We start from the raw sequence: 17,619 nt of genomic DNA on the forward strand, positions 1-17,619 counted from the left end.
TGAAGGAATGGCCCAAGAGTACTGTATTTACATTCTTGTGTTCACTGATAATGACTTTCAGATTTTTGGAGCTCTCCAGCTGACAACAAACCCCCAAACCCTCCACCTCCCCATAGGCCTCTCTCCTCAGACGGTGTTTGTCCTGCCTCTCGTCAGCTCTGCCTTATAAATGGAGTGCATTCTATAAAAACCAGGACGCCTTCGGAGCTGGAGTGCAGCCAGACCAACGGAGCCCTGTGTTTTATTAATCCTCTTTTCTTGAAAGTGCACAGCCAGGACCTCAGTGGAGGCCTGAAACGGCCCTGCACAAGGACTCCCAACGCGAATGGCACCGAGAGGCCTCGGTCCCCCCCACCCAGGCCCCCGCCACCCGCTATTAATAGTCTCCACACAAGCCCTCAGCTGTCCAGGACTGAAACCCAGGCGAGCATGCCAGAAACAGTCAACCATAACAAACATGGGAACGTAGCTCTGCTTGGAACGAAACCAACCCCCATCCCTCCACCCCGGCTGAAGAAGCAGGCTTCTTTTCTCGAGGCAGAAGGCAGCGCAAAGACCTTGACCGGCGGCCGGCCTCGTCCGGGCCAGGAGCGGGAGCCGGAGGAGCCGGGGCCGGGCACAGCTGGCGGGCCAGGTGGAGCCCCGCCTGCGGAGCCTCCGGAGGATTGCACAAGGGCCGCCGGCCCTGAATCACGGCCCCCGTGGCATGGAGGCAGACAGAGGCTGAGCGACATGAGCATTTCCACTTCCTCCTCCGACTCGCTGGAGTTCGACCGCAGCATGCCCCTGTTTGGCTACGAGGCGGACACCAACAGCAGCCTGGAGGACTGCGAAGAGGAGAGCGACCAGGAGACGATGGCCCCCCCTGTCAAGTCCAAAAAGAAGAGGAACAGCTCCTTCGTGCTGCCCAAGCTCGTCAAGTCCCAGCTGCGCAAGATGAGCGGGGTGTTCAGCTCCTTCATGACCCCCGAGAAGCGCATGGTCAGGAGGATCGCCGAGCTGTCCCGGGACAAGTGCACCTATTTCGGCTGCCTGGTGCAGGACTACGTGAGCTTTCTGCAGGAGAACAAGGAGTGCCACGTGTCCAGCACGGACATGCTGCAGACCATCCGGCAGTTCATGACCCAGGTGAAGAACTATCTGTCTCAGAGCTCAGAGCTGGACCCCCCCATCGAGTCGCTGATCCCCGAAGACCAAATCGGTAAGTCCCCACTTTGCCTTTTTTTTTTTCTTTTTAAACATAAAAACTACTGTAACCTCACAGGACACTGTGTCCAATGGCAGTGATCTTGGATGAAGTTTTCTCTGGAGTTCAAAACAACACACTCCACCCCCTCCACCCATTTGAATGGGACCTGAGCTTCTCAAAGCAGACCTCACCTTATACCTGACTCCTGCTACCTGCCTGCTAGTTTTCAAGGAGCCCCTGATGGGAACCTCAGAGCGGTTCTGCTCAGGGGTAGAATTTGCCTTCTGAGGGTCCGATTGCCCACCTGGTCTTGTGCTGTGTGTGCTGAGTGTTTCCTGAAAGGGCATCTCTGCAGGCAGTGCATGCCTGGAAAGGTATGTGTGCTGTCTTCTGAGAGAGTGTTTTTTTCTGCTTTGTTTGGGTAGTACACTTTTCATTGAGGTACAGTGTATGTTCAGAAGAGTGCAGACATCACAGGTGTGCAGCTGGAGGAGTGTCCACAGTGAACACACCTTGTGACAAGTGAGAGCTCAGTAAGCACGACAGAACCCACAACCAGAAGCCCCCCTGGGACCACCACCCTGTCACCCTTCTCCCAAAAAGGTAACCTGCCTTGCTGGCTTCTGATGCCAGCGAATTCCTTAAGTGACACGGTTTGGGAGTAACTTAAAAAAAAAAAAAAAAAGACAGGTTTGTGTACCTTTCAAATAAGTAACATATTTGGAGGTCACATGAAAGGTGTTTTCTCCGAAGTCAAGGGGAAATATTTTCTTTATAACCTCATCGAAGGGCTGAATTGTTAATAGTTACTTTGGCCAAGAAAAATTTGAATTTGGCAAGGCATCTTTTTTCCAGGGTAAGAGTGTTGCAAGGATTTTTTTTTTCTTTATTAATTTCAGAAGATTCTTTCTAAAGGGCTAATTTCAGTGTGGCTCGTTCACTGGGCAGCCACAGCCGAAAGAGCTACCAAATTATTTCCAGGCAGTTCATAAAGCTAAACCCAGATTTCTTCTTTCTGATTGGGTCTGTTTGTTGAAAGTAGTAAACAGTATGTGGTAGAGAGTGGACTCTCTCTCTGTCTCTGTCTCTGTCTCTGTCTCTTTCTCCTTTAAGTGAGTTTCAGCAGCTCTTTGATTTTCTCACAAAGGAATCAAAGCCTTGTTTGTTTTCTCGGGGTTTGAGCCTGGTTGATGGGGCGGGGTTAGAGCTGGGTGTTGCTGAGGAGAGAGTCTGGAAGGAATGTGCCCTTGTGGTGTGCTTGGAACTGAAAAAGGTTTCTAGGGGAAGGCAGAATAGCCACTCAGGCCATCCTGTCCCATCCCACCAGAGCCCACCTCTCAGGGGAGACCAGTTCAGATGCAATATTAACAGGGACTCTGAACCTTCATGAGAAGCTTCCTCTGGGGGTGTCCGGTGGGGGGAGCCAGGCAGGCGCTGATGTCAGCCCTGAGTTATGTGGCCCCAGCGCCAACCAGCCCACAGAGACGAGGCTCCCCAGGGAACAAGGGCCATCCCTTCCTTCCCTTCCTCTCTTTCCTTCCCCGCTGAGATTGTAAGCACCAACCAAAGTACTGGTCCCCAGTGGCTTCTTTTGAAGTGAAGTTCGGATATGATATTTGCTCCCAGAGCACAAGCGTTCATTTTCTCCAAAAACAAACATACACTTTGCTGCTCTGGACAGATGCAGCTTTTAATTTAAAATCTAAAGTCATGACAAGAAGGGATGTTGACATCTATGAGGCTCTAATAGGAGCCAGGATTCTGTCCAAGTGATGTAAGCGTGTCCTGACCTCGCCCTGGTGAAACAGGCATCAGCATCCCCTGTGGAGTGGAGAATGCAGGACTTTGCCAGGTGGAGCCCTTTGTCCCAGGGGCTACACCAGCTAGTAACCAGCAGGTGCAGCATTTGGAAGAGTAGGCTAGCCCTTTGTTGAGGCAGCTCAGACTAAAATTTTGTATGGAGGTGTGGGTGTGGCCAACTAAGCATTGACCCACTTTTTTATTGGCTTGTTTGTTTTGGTTTTTTTAACTTTTGCATTAAAGCAGGAACTTCATCACATGTTGCTTCTCCAATGAAAGCATCATTCAGTTTTGAAAGTACAATAAATGTGTTGTTGGGCTTTTAAAATTAAGAGAAAGGTAAACTAGAGCAGAGGTTAACCTGAGAAACTCAACACTAGTTCAAATGCAGAGAAAGAGGTGACCCTAAGGATCAGAAAACTGATCCCTTTAAATGTGTAAGTTACTAGTTTAGGACTCTGACAAAAAAGTGGACTTATCTAATTGTCTGTTTTACATAGTCATAAATGAAGTGCCCATTGGTTTACTATAGACTTGTTAATATAATCACTCCTTTGAGCCTTGTAACCAAATCAAGGTTGGTACATTTATGTAGATAGTGTTCATGTTTTGCAAATTCAAGAGCAGAGGCCATGATGTAAAAAGTGACTTGTAGTGACTGCTGGTAAGTAGGGCAGCTTGGATTCAACCCAGATCTTTCCTCCATTGTTTGCTTATTCCCACCATATCTCACTTTCTGGAGGGAAGTAATTCACTTTTAATGTATTCACTCCAAATGGATTCACTTTGAATGCCATCTCTGGAATACCAAGCCTCAAGATTGTTCTGAACAGGTGTCTACTAACACTCCTAAGGCTTTTCAAGAATGCCAGTCTGGTCCTGTCCTCCTTTCCCACAACTTCTGAAGATGATAGCTCTGAACTAGGAGGTGAGAATTTACATTTAAAACCTGCATTTACAGAATGACCATCCCAGAATCAAGGAAGCTGGGGGAGGCATTTCACTGGCTTAACCCATGTAGAATTAGAGCTGTCGTTCATATGTGAAAAATGACCATACGAATGCATGCGTGTATACACGTAGTATATGGAGATGTTGCTAATCTGTCTTCTTCAGAGAGTGGTTCTTCAGTTGCCTAGAGAAAAGCCAAGGAAGACACTAAGTAGCTCTCACCCATGCCACTTTATCCATATATTCTTGTCCCAACCCTTTAAGTCAGCACTTTCTAGATAAGGATAAAATGATAAATAAGTCAGTCTCAAAACACACACACACACACACACACACACACACACACACACACACACAACCTGCCACTCTAAATGCTTGTGTCCTATTATGGAAAAGTTGCATCCTGTTTAGACTACTCTTTAAAGCCCTGACTTTTAGAGGTTCTTTGATAAATATTGGTTGATTGACATCAGCTTTGCTCTCCTGGTTGGAGAACGAAGCCAATGAGGGGGAGACGTGGTGGGCTCCCAGGGAAGTCAGGTCTCTGTTCATTCCAGGGCCACATATGGTTTCCCTTCTGGATAGCTCTCCACTCACCCTCACTCCCCCACCCCCACAAAGCGGTACATGAAAGGACAAACAGATGCTTTAACAAAAAGTGCACATAGTTTCAGGTCTTACTAGAAAGCCCTGGGATCAGTAACTTCATTGACAGTGAGGTATACTCATTATTGGTGTGTCAAGTGTAGATAGGGTATGACATTACTCATTACTCCAACATGTGTTCCTCATTGGTGAGCTCCCACATGGTACCACTCTTGCTTCAGTCGTTTTCAACCAATGGGAGAGATTGGTTCAGAATTTCTGATCGTGAAATCTCCACTCTGCAGAACTTGGTGCATTTTTGTGGTTAGTATTTTGATTTTATTCAAGTAAAAGAACTTTTATATCTGATTTGACGTTAATCTTGGGAAAGCCCTCTGTTTTCAAGTTTTGTGTCAAGAAAAACAAAGTGTGTCCAACTCCAAAAATCTCAGTAATCCCAAATTTGTTATTTCATTCAAACAAACCCACCACCAACTGTCAACAACAAAAACACCCCAGGTGTTTGTATTCCTAAGTCAATAACAAAAAAAAAAAAAAAACCAAAAAAAAAACCCAGGACAATATGCTTTATTTAATTGCTATATAGTAAAACATGTATTTTCTCTAAAGAGCATTTTAATTGTTTGAAGAAAAAGTATCTTTAAATTCAATTTATATTCATGTGATTTTTTTTAAATAGAGAAACAATACTGAAAAGTGAGCATAGCAGAATAAGAAAGGGGGTTTGAAGTAACTCTCTAGGAGTTAAACAATTACAACTACTTTGCTTCATGAATCTGTCTCAAGCTTCAATATCTAGTGTGATCTGTTTTTTAATTTTTATTTTGTTTAATTATTTATTTTGAGAGAGACAGAGATAGTGAATGGGGAGGGGCAGAGAGAGAGAGAGAGAGAGAGAGAGAGAGAGAGAGAATCCCAAGCAGGCTCCACACTGTCAGTGCAGAGCCTGATGTGAGACTTGAACTCATGAACCATGAGGTTATGACCTGAGCTGAAACCAAGAGTTGGATGCTTAACCAACTGAGCCACCCAGGTGCCTCTTGTTTTTTTAATTTTTAATTCACAGTTTGGTTCAAGCCCTTGAGTTATTATCTGCTCTTTTTAATTTTTTAATTTTAATTCTTATGCTTTTATTTTAGAGAGGGAAAGCACAAGTGAGGGAGAGGGGCAAAGGAAGAGAGAGAGAATCCTAAGCAGGCTCCCCCCTTATCATGGAGCCAGACGCGATGCTCAATCCCACGACCCTGGGATCATGACCTGAGTCAAAATCAAGAACCAGATGCTCAACTGACGGAGCCACCCAGGTGCCCCTCTTTTTCAGTTGAAGAGCCACCAGAGTGGCATATTGATGCCAAGTTGATTAGAACCTCAAGTCTGACTTCTGATCTAGACCATGTGACCATATCTCCTGCATGGAGTGAATGTCCTTACACAGTTAGCAAAGGGTAGAGAGAAAGGAGAAAGATTGACCTCTTGCAACATGTAAAAAGAATGTCTGTATTAGTTTTGAAAATTAGTTTAAATGTAAGACCCCAGCAGGAAGTACCTCTTTTTTTCCATGGGGCATATTTTGTTGTACATTTTTACCTTAGGGCATCGAAAATTGGGTTAATTATATCAACTAAAAGAAGGGTCACAACTCTGGAGTTAAGGATCTGTGTCAGGAGTCTCCAACTCCATAATACTCTGTGCAGGGGTACTGATAGCTCAGTAATTCCCACCGTTAGCAACATGGGAACTGAGATGGCATCACAAAATAAGGTTCACGGAGATGTCTGTGCTGGAGTGTTTTCTGACTATGTCCTGAGAATCTTCCAGAGAGAGATCAGTACTTCCCAGGCAGGAAACATCACCAGGCAAAAGAATCTTACAGTAATTGAGTGCATGAACAAGGGGACACTTGAGAGGCTACAGTGATTGAAATGGAGGCATCAGAATCTTTGAGTCTTGGACATGTCTTCCACTACTCCACTCCCACCAACAGGATGCCCTGGTTGGCTGTCTTACTATGTAGACTGAGCCCTAACCATCCGGGGACCCACCCCCAGGCTAGCCTCACTTACCCAGTCTGTCTACAGGGAACAGGCCAGTACAGTAGCACGCTCCACCTTACCTCTCAGAGGATGGTGTCCACTTTGGAGACTCTTACTTACCGTCCAAGCCCTGGGGCTTCTTTTTAGAAACCAGAACTCATAGCCTGCCTCCTTTTGTCAAGGCCAAGAGTATGTGTTAAATGCATACTGTGTTTTTAATAGAAGCAAGTGAAAGTCCCCCTAATCCCTCGCCGGTGTGTGGTTCTTGAGGGTTTATGGAGCACTTTTATGCAGAGAATCCCCTTAAATCCCTTTAATGCCTTGGGGTCCCATTTATTAACCTCATTTTTAGAGATGAGGAAACAAAAGCTTAGCAAGGTCAAGCGGGGGTACAAGTGGGAGTGAACCAACTCATCTGGAGAGCTTTTCACACCACCCAGGGTGGCTACACTGCCTTTCGGGGCCATTTTATGAGGAGAGAAGAAGACCACAGTGGTGAAGTCACCCTACCAGGGGGTGCCTGCTCTCCACAAGACTTACCCTAGATCAAGTTCTGCTGTGTAAAATTAAATGCCAGCCCTTCTCCTTCCCTCCATACTCTATTCTGCAGGAGCAGGACACTAAGCACTGTCCACACCCAAGGGATGAGGTTAGAATTCAGCTCTACCTCCCCAAGGCCAGAGGAGCTGCATCAATTATTTAGAATTTTTTAGTAAGGAAGATTGGGCTCTTCTCCACTGCTTTTGTTTTTGCTGGCCCTTTACTAGAAGGTACCGAAATCAGTCGGACAGATTCTATGCATAAACCATTACCTATATTTTTGCATAATGCCTTTCCTTGAAGCCCATCAAAATGAACAAACACCTGGGGCACCTGGGTGGCTCAGTCGGTTGAGCGTCCAACTTCGGCTCAGGTCATGATCTCGTGGTTCGTGAGTTTGAGCCCCACATCCGTCTCTGTGCTGACAGCTCAGAGCCTGGAGCCTGCTTCGGATTCTGTGTCTCCTTCTGTCTATGCTCCTCCCCTGCTCACACCCTGTCTCTCTCTCTCAAGAATAAATAAAGAAAAAAAAATTTTTTTTTTTAAATGAACAAAAACCTAAGTGAATCACCACCCCAGAGCTTGCCATCTTTATTTTGGTGCCATCTCTGCTGGGCTGGGGAGACCTTCCTGTAAATGATAAAATATCCTTTATTATTTATTGTTTATGGGCTGAAGCATGCATTGCTCACATATGTAAAGCAAACCCAGATTAGAGAACACCCCTGCAGGGCAACAGGAGACCCCTGCAGGGATGGGGCTGGCTGCCCCACACCTGGGGGATGGCTTCATTGCCAGAGTCATGCTTCCTATATTCTGCAGGGGTAAGGAGAAAAGAAGCATAATTTTCATGTAGCCACCCAAAGGAAGGGTGAATTCAATTCAATTCAGTGAATTCAATTCAATTCAGAAGTCACTTTTGGAGTACCTGCTACCTGTGGGCCTCTAGCTAGGGACTGCAGCTGGCTCACCTGACAACCAACCGTCAGGTCTGGTGTTCACAGGAGAGAGGTCTAGTTTGCTCTATGCCACAGTAGAGGCAACAGAGAACTCCAAGGACCCAGGGTGTGGGGAGGAGGTGGACAGGCAAGGCTGCACGGGAATCCATCCATGTTGGGAAAGGCGAGGAGCCCACCGGCCACAGGGAACAGCATGTGGAGAGGCACAGAGGCACAGAGGGCTGCAATACTGTTGTCTTCAGTGAGAACATGGAATGAAGAAGGGAGGGCAAAGCAGGGGCGCTCCCACGGAAGCTGCCTGAGTCTTTAAGGTGGTGAAAAGCATTTTAGAAAACTCATCCCCCAAGCAGGGTAAGAGTCAAACTCTTTAACGATCTCTGGAGCCCAAGTACCAACCAATCGAATCAGACCTGTCCATAAACACCTGTAGGCCAGTGTGACAAGCTAGGATGTCAGAGACGTGGATAGACAGACGCAGACTAGGGACAGCAGTGTGACACAGGCCTTCACAATTAGTAGACCAGAACCTGTCAGCAATGAACCGAATCCACCCTTCATCCCTCATGATTCCTCATCTGAAATGGGGCTGTGGGGGCTCTCCACCTCTCACTTCCTCTTGCTCCGAAAGACATACCACTGCCCAAGATGTTCAGCTTATCTGTGAGTTTGAGCTGTTAGGTGGGGACACAGTGGGGCTGTGACAAAACACCAGCAAATTCGGGGCAGGAAAACCCAGGGGCTTCAGATCTTCTGCCTTTGTGCCTATGGGTGGGAGGGTCTGAGGAAAAGTAAGAAGGCACAAGAGAGAGAAAGATGTACAGGAAACCAGGCAGCTTCTCAATTAATTTATCAAAGCACTTTTGGTTCTCATTTCAAACCAAGTAAACCACAGTTAACACAGAAGAAAACAAACCCAAATGAGCATGAATCACTAAACCTGGTGTCCCTATTCCAAGGCCACATTCAAAAGGAAAGAGGGAGCCAATGATTCTTGCCCATTTATGAGGTGACAGGTGCATATGAAATGCTCACCGAGTGGGATCTCACCTTATCCTCACAACAATCCCACTGGGAGGCTGTGAGTGATCCCATTTTGCAGATGAGGAAGCTGAGGCCCTGAAAGGTCACCTTCTTCTCTCAAGGTCACAAAGTAGAAATGGCTCATTTGGACTTCACATGTAACCCAAGAGACACTTGGACACCAGGTGGTCTGCTTTTTATGAGTAGTTTGTACAGAGGATTAGCAAAGTTCTCTTGTGGCTATGGGGCATCACATCCCAGCTCTGCTAAGACAGGATGGATAAATTTCTCAGCCGAAAGGCAGAAGGCATGTGCTGGTTCAGAGCACATGCTCAGGCTGGACTATTGGGTTTGAAGTCCCACTTCTGCTGCTGATGAGCTGTGCATACTTGATCATGTGTCTTAACATCTCTGTGCCTCTGTTTCTTCATATGTAACATGAACCAAACATCACTCTGCCTGCCCCACTGACACTCACTTACCTGTTTGATTTCCAACTCCTGGTGCCTGTGACATTTTGCCTGACACTTTCTCATGCCACCAGAGCCCTTGTCCAGGGCAGTTGGAAAGACTGGGAAATTAATGCCCTCTCTGCTGTCCAGGAGCCTGACAGGAACAGATGTATAAATACCCCAGCTGCCTCCCCTCTGGTGGGACAGCCCTGAGGCTTGCTCTACACCATGCCTTGGACTTCCAGCAGGGTTGAGCTGGTGGAGCTCCAGCTGCCCCCAGTAATAACTGGATTACAATTACTAATAAAGCACATAATGTTGGCTGCCTCCTCTCCCATCTCATTCCCCTTGTCTGCTGCCAGTGCTTCCTGGGCTCACCTCCCAGATGAACCACTCATACTTGAGTCCTTGTCTCAAGGTTGGCTTCTGGGAGAACCCAAGCTAAAACAAATACGGATTCTATACTCATTTCAGCCAAACAGTTGTTTAAATCCACAGGAAGTGCGTAACAGTGCTTGGAACACTCCAGCACCCGGGCAATGTCAGCTCTAATCTTTAATCCAATTAAACAGTCAAAGGAAGATATGTTAGCACATAAAGAAAATATCAAACTCGTCTTGCCGTTCTCGATGGAGGGAGGCCCGTTGTGCCACCTGGCTTGTTGGCAACAGCGACAGGCTTGCATTTCGTCCCCACGACTCTGGGAGAGTCGTTTGACTTGTAAGCCACCTGTGCATCTGCACGATGAGGGTGTCACTGGCTCCTGATTCTTGGGGCTGGGACGGGGGTTAACATTACAGCAGGGACACACATGGAGCCCCCTGGGAATAAGAACAGCACAGAGGAAACTCGGCACACTTTGGCAATTATATATGTGTAACTTCACAATTTGAGATTTCAAACATTAGCTTCTCTTTCTGTCACTTTCCTTTTAAAGAAATAAATAATCAGAATGCTAGAAACCAAGTAAACCAAGAGGCCATGTGACCTCATCTTCTATCTTTGTCAACTAACTATAGGTTGCAACCTATTTTGTTTAGATTCTGGGTACTGTTAGAATCCCCCGGAGAATGTCAGTTATTATTTTGTTTTGCTTTGGCCATCACTCAGGGTGCTAGTTCCGTCTTGCCTCCCATGGGCAGTGATTTGGATGGCAGTTCAGAAGTTCGAGTCAATGGCAGAGAGGTGAACCAACTTGGCCAAAGTTGCTTAGAAAGATAGAGCCGGGCTGGCTGCCAGGCTTCATGTTCCTAGTGTTCTTTCTAAGACATGTGCCTTCTCTGGACTTTACCTTAACCTCCCAGACTCTCACTTCCCCTTAGGCAGCAGTGGGTAAGCAGAAAGTACTCAAACCAAGCTGATGCATGAGCCAGTCTTGTGATGGTTCCCTGTCTGATCTCTGGCCTTCTCTGGAATCTGTGCTGTTGGTCAGAGTGAAGCAACAGAGACAGGGCTTCTGTCTTCCATTCCTAATAGAGGAGTGATCGCTTCACAGCACTAGAGGCCAACACATTGAATGCTTCCTATAAATGACTGCATCAGCTCACCCTAAGGCAAGGAGCATCTAAGCCCCTGCCATTCTCTTTACCATTTCCCGCTTGTGCCTGAGCTTTGGTAACAATTGAAAGGATTTGTCTATAAATATTTTCCAAAAATTTGCTTCCAGTTTTGATCATTCACCTAACAATTGGTTTTGAATATTCAAAACAGGGGCGCCTGGGTGGCGCAGTCGGTTAAGCGTCCGACTTCGGCCAAGTCACGATCTTGCGGTCCATGAGTTCGAGCCCCACGTCGGGGCTCTGGGCTGATGGCTTAGAGCCTGGAGCCTGTTTCCGATTCTGTGTCTCCCTGCCCCTCCCCCGTTCATGCTCTGTCTCTCTCTGTCCCCAAAATAAATAAACGTTGAATATTCAAAACATTGTAGCTCAAACAGTTCTCTAGTATTGTTGTTTATATGCTCGTTTCTTCGCTTGTGGATACATGCAATTGACATAACCAGATCCCTTGGGTTCAAATCTTGGCTCCCTTTCTTGCTAGCTATGTGGGATTGAGCTCTTTGGGTTTGTTTCCTGATATATAAAATGAACAAATAATAGTCCTGCCTCCATGAGGTTTGTTTGAACATTCAAAAAGTCAGTGCATATGAGGTATCTAGAATAGCATCATTTGTTCTTATGGTTTAAGAGATTTTGTTTTCTTGGATCTTAAACAACCACAGACAGTAGAAAACAACAGATAGTAGTAATTTAGGAGAGATGTTACCAATCTGTTCTTTCCTTTTTTAATTTTTTTTTTATTTTTGAGCTAACCGTATTCTATAAGATTTTCTGTTCCTTTTGTTTTCCCAAATCATTTTTCCCTCTTGTTTTGTGAACAGAACCTGTTACCCGTTGGACGCCAGTGGGTTCCAAGTCTCATTTGGACTTTATTTTTTTCTATTCTTTATGCTTGTTAAGGATTTCAGGAGGGTGGGAGTTAGGAGTAAAGTCCTGGAAAAGAATGCAAAGAGACCAGTCTGATTTCTAAACTATGGCCGCTAAAAAATGTGCTTAAAAAAAAACTAACACTGGTCTTTTTTTTTTTTTTTTTTTTTTTTATCTTTTCATTTTGGATTTTAAGAGAATGGGCACTTGGCAATGAATCCCAGGTTTCAAGCCTCCTAACAAAAGATTTCTGCAGCACCATTTATTCCTAAGGGTGGGAGTCTGTGGCACAAAGACCAGTGTCTCTTCCTTGGTGGCAAAGATGAGTTGCATAAGGGTCCCTCTCAGCTCACTGGTAATGGTATTTCTGCTGTTGTCCCCCAGGAACAGCACAGAATCTTGTGTAGATGATTCGGGTTAATGCTCTGCCTCAGAGATGACCAGGCTCACCCTGAAGTTAGAAGTTGCCCTTGGGGTTCAAGGTGAAAATCTCAGGCTGGTCTCCAGTTGTTTTCCATTGGCTTGACTTAAACATGGTTACTGTAACTTACATTCATAAAATGTGTAAATCTTACCTGCTCAGCTCAACAGATTTTCACGTATGAGCTCATACATGTAGTCTCCACCCAGATCCAGAAACAGAACATTTCCATTCCCCTAGAGGGTCCCCCCACAGCTTCATTTCTTCCTAGGAGTAATTGCCATCCTGACTTCTGTCATCATAGATGCATTGTGCCTGCTTTTGAACTTTATATAAAAGAAATGCTAAAGGAGATACTGTTTCATGCCTGGCTTCTTTCACACAGCATCGTATCTACGAGATTCATCCAGTTGCGTCTGGAGCTGCAGTGTGCTCTTTTTCATGGAGTGAAATCTCCCGTTTCTGAATTCCATTTTCTGGATTCCACTGTATGAATATATCCTGGTCTCCATTCCGTTGGGATGGGCCTTTGGATGGTCTCCAGTTTGAGGCTGTTATGAATCATACCTCTATCCATGTTCATGTACCGTCCCAATTAATGATTGGCAGGACTTCTGCCCCCGTTGGTGACCTCATTCTAACAAAGTGGTGGTCACTTATAACCATGAATGGAGCTTGTGTAACCTTTAGACAGAGAGGATTAAATTGGTGAATGTTTATAAAGCACCTTGAACTTTAGAATTAAGAGGCCATTTACTTTGGAAAGCAATGTGATTGTTGAAAACAGTTGTGCAGCCTCAAGCAAGCCATTAGACATCTCCAAATCTCTGCTTCCTCATTTGTAAAATAACATTAGTATTATGCAAAAATAAGAGAGTTGTTGTAAGAATTAGATGAGCTAATAAAATAAAGCACTTAGAGCCTAGCCCAACTGAATGCTTGGTGTGAATTGCTATTATCGGCTTTTCAACGTAATGGTCATTTAGGATAAAGTCAAAGATGCTATTAGGTCACACAAGTTTATTAACACAGAATAACCAATGAAGACCAAGTAATTTGTTTCAATGCCAGATGTCAAGTAAAAACGTTCTGTTTTTCTTCTTACTTTATAAACTCTTTTGTTTCAATCTTGATTCCTATAGATATATAAAGCTCTACATTTAAACAAAGATCTCCTGGGGCGCCTGGGTGGTGCAGTTGGTTAAGCATCCGACTCTTGATCTGAGCTCAGGTCATGATCTCACAGTTTGTGAGTTTGAGCCCCACATCAGGCTGTGCACTGACAGTGCGGAGCCTGTTTGAGATCTCTCTCCCTCTCTCTGTCCCTCCCCTGCTTGTGCTCTCTCTCTCTCTCTCTCTCTCTCAAAATAAATAAACTTTTTAAAAAAAATAAAATAAACAAAGATCTCCTGGATAGGATATGGACTTGGAGGAACAACAACAACAACAAACTTGGGCTCGGGAAGCAGCTCATTAACTTTATCATGAGCTCTAATTCTGTATGGGAAAATTGTTTTTGGTGTTTGTGCATCCGGCCTAGATTTCTAATAATAGGTGATAATTTGGATGCAGTGTGATTTGATCCAGTGTCAGGAATCCCCAATGCTAAAGTCTCATAAATGAAGTCTGGCTACCCAGGTGGCTTTGATGAGAATGTACAAACATTTGAGATTGGAAAACTGATGTTGCAAAAGCAGAGAGATTATTACTGTATAAATCATCTTTAGGCTGGATCTCCAGATTTATGGTCATTTTACTGTCAGCCAAGAAAGCGACTTCATTGGGCAACCATTCAAAGAGGGGGAAAATAACGCCTTCCACACCTAATGGTATTTCCAAACTCTGACCAGAAACACATTTCAGCGTTTTTAAAATTTTTATTTTGAAATCATGTCAGACATACAGAAAGTTGCAAAAATAATGCAAGGAAATCATGTCTACCCTTTACTCTAATACCCTGCACGTTAGCCCCTTGTCACATGTTTGCTCTCCTTTCTCTTTGCTTACACGCACATGCAGGCACACACATACACCCTCCCTTCCCCCGCCGAACCATTTCAGAGTTAGTTGCAGACATGGTGTCCCTTTACCCCTGAATGCTCAGTGCATATTTCCTAAAAGCAGAGACATCTTGTTACAAAAATACAGTAAAATTAACACAGATTGAGTGTTCACAGTATTACCTAACCTGCAGATTTTATTCAGATCTCATCTGGTGTCCCACCAATGCTCTTTATAGCAGACAAAGAATTTTTGGTCCAGGGGCGCCTGGGTGGCTCAGTCGGCTGAGCGTCTGACTTCGGCTCGGGTCATGATCTTGCAGTTGACGAGTTAGAGCCCCGAGTCGGGCTCTGTGCTGACAGCTCAGAGCCTGGAGCCTACTTCTGGTTCTGTGTCTCCCTGCCTCTCCCCCACTCATGCTCTGTCTCTCTCTGTCTCAAAAATAAAGATATACACTGAAAATAATTTAAAGAATTTTTGGTCCAGAATTCAATCTAAGATTACACATGTATTTAGGTGAATTTATTTCCTCAGGAAATATTTTGAGAAATCTTGAATCTTTCCTTTTATTGTATTGTATTGTATTGTATTGTATTGTATTGTATTTTTATTTTATTTTATTTTTATTTGCGAGAGAGAGCAAGTGGGGGAGAGGGGCAGAGGGAACGAGAGACAATCTTAAGCCACAATCCTGGGATCATGACCTGAGCCAAAATCAAGAGTCAGACGCTCAACCAACTGAGCCATTCAAGCGCCCCTTGAATCTTCCCTATTAGCAAATCTGTCCTTTAAAATAACATATTTACTGGGGCGCCTGGGTGGCGCAGTCGGTTAAGCGTCCGACTTCAACCAGGTCGCGATCTTGCGGTCCGGGAGTTCGAGCCCTGCGTCGGGCTCTGGGCTGATGGCTCAGAGCCTGGAGCCTGTTTCTGATTCTGTGTCTCCCTCTCTCTCTGCCCCTCCCCCATTCATGCTCTGTCTCTCTCTGTCCCAAAAATAAATAAACGTTGAAAAAAAAAATTTAAAAAAAATAACATATTTACTAACCTATCAACTGGATTATCAGTGGAGGACTGGGTCAAAAGAATGTCTTCTTGAATATTCACCTGTGCTCATGGAGGAGGAGTATAAAAGTGGTTAAAACAAATATGTTTTGTTGTATTGACTGCCTGCAAAAGGAACTGTAAGACTTTATTAGGGAAGATTCGCTTTCCCTGGCTTTACAGAAAACGTGTTGGAGTGTGGGGGGCAGTAGCACTGCTAAGCTTTGTTGGTGGGTGGGTATGAAGTTATAACTTGTCTGCCCTATAACCAATGCAGAGTTCCAGGTGTCCATTCCGAGAAAGCAGACCTTGCATTTCTTCTTCCTTCAGACAATGGTTACAGTAGCTGCACTTTCTTTGGCAGATGTGGTGCTGGAAAAAGCCATGCACAAGTGCATCTTAAAGCCCCTGAAGGGGCACGTGGAGGCCATGCTGAGGGACTTCCATATGGCCGACGGCTCGTGGAAACAGCTCAAGGAGAATCTGCAGCTTGTGCGGCAGAGGAACCCACAGGAGCTGGGGGTGTTTGCCCCAACCCCTGATTTTGTGGATGTGGAGAAAATCAAAGTCAAATTCATGACTATGCAGAAGATGTATTCGCCGGAAAAGAAAGTCATGCTGCTGTTGAGGGTCTGCAAGCTTATTTACACTGTCATGGAGAACAACTCAGGTGAGGCTACCCGAAGTCCAGGCTTCTTGTACTCCCCACCATGGCCAGTGACGTGGCTGGTGATGTGGCCAGTGACACATCAGGCTTTCTGATTCCCAATTTCTCTTTCTTTCAACCTCTTGATTTCACCAAACAGCCCACAGTATTAGGCTGGTATCTGGCAAATTGGTCACTTGCAATAGATTGGTAACACCAAGAAAAGTAAGCGGTTGAGGAAACAAGATTCTTGTATGATACCAATTTGTTAAAGGTTTAGTTCAAGGCAGTGGATACAGATTCAGTCTCTGGAGACTGAATTCATGTCCTCACTCTGTGAATGAGTTAATTAACTATGGGCTTTGGCTACCTTAATCTACTTCTAAGATGCAGTTTCTATACCTGTCACTGAATATGACCCTGTCCTTCATAAGATGGGGTTAGATGAGGCAATGCACATGTAGCCCCAAGCATGATGGAAATATTAGCAATTATTTATCATTACTACATTTAGGCCAATGAGGGTTTGTGTCCATGATCTACATCCAGCATGTGTCAAACATAGAGTATTCAGTAACCATGTGGTTTCATTACAGTTGTTTCATTGATTCTTCCTTCTTTGCTACAAGTTGACATAATGTAATTGAATTCACAAAAGAATTACATAGTTCGAAAGTAAGCCCTCAGATTTCGTCAGTTCGTCAGTTTACTTCTTCGAGATGCAGAAGTAGCCATATTCATGGCTAGTGACTGGACCCTGCATAGTTCCAGGGCTTCAGTGAGCTTGTTGTAATTCCATGGACGATTATCAACTTTTCCTCTAAGTAAAATTCCTTCATGGAGAAGCGGCAGAGAGAACACACAGGATGTATTAACCACTGCTTGGGTAGATAGGAATGTGTGTGCGCTTTGCACATTGTTGGGCAGAGGCATTAAAATGTGAGCCCCTGAGCTGGTCATGATAGCATATGAACATGACCTCTGAAATTTGCAAACATAGTTCACATACAGGAAGTATATTTTCTGTAGTTCAGACAATCACTGAATGTAAGTTCAAATATAGTGTCTTCACAGGATTATGTTCTTCCAAAGCACAGTGTCTCAACCTTAGCACTAATGACATTTAAAATGGATAATTCTCTGTTGTGGGGGCTGCTTCCTGTATGGAGTTCTTCAGCATCCCGGATGTCATTTGCACCCCACCCTCTATTCATGACAATGAAGAATGTCTCCAGACAATGCCAAGTCCCCCTGGGTGGTGTCGGCACAATCACCCTGAGTTGAGACTCACTTTTGTAATGAAAAGTAGCAATAAGGACTGCATTTTTTTTTTTTTTGCTATATATTAATCATATGTATCTATTCGACATATACTGAATTTTTACATTTAAATAAATTACCTGTGTGCTCATGTTGAATGCAGAGCAAAGCTTGTTCCTGGTCCGAGTTTGGTCCTGTCATTATGTTGATGATTGATTTGCCCAGAAAATAACAGGGAACACAGTAGAATTCACAAAGGATTAAACAGAGTAGAT

General features: G+C 44.8%; 1 protein-coding gene across 9 annotated transcripts in view; it reads left to right on the top strand.

Moving 5' to 3' along the window:
- Positions 1–17,619, top strand: part of RIN2 (Ras and Rab interactor 2) — a 225,272-nt gene that overhangs the window by 196,926 nt on the left and 10,727 nt on the right. For all 9 annotated transcript variants that reach the window (XM_045445438.1, XM_045445441.1, XM_045445439.1 and 6 more), the window contains 2 exons: positions 62–1,201; positions 15,803–16,108. In XM_045445438.1, coding sequence (XP_045301394.1) covers positions 62–1,201; positions 15,803–16,108 — 1,446 coding nt within the window. The remainder of the gene's footprint in view (positions 1–61; positions 1,202–15,802; positions 16,109–17,619) is intronic.

This window comes from Leopardus geoffroyi, chromosome A3 (genome assembly GCF_018350155.1).
Source record: "Leopardus geoffroyi isolate Oge1 chromosome A3, O.geoffroyi_Oge1_pat1.0, whole genome shotgun sequence".
NCBI classification, from domain to species: Eukaryota; Metazoa; Chordata; class Mammalia; order Carnivora; family Felidae; genus Leopardus; species Leopardus geoffroyi.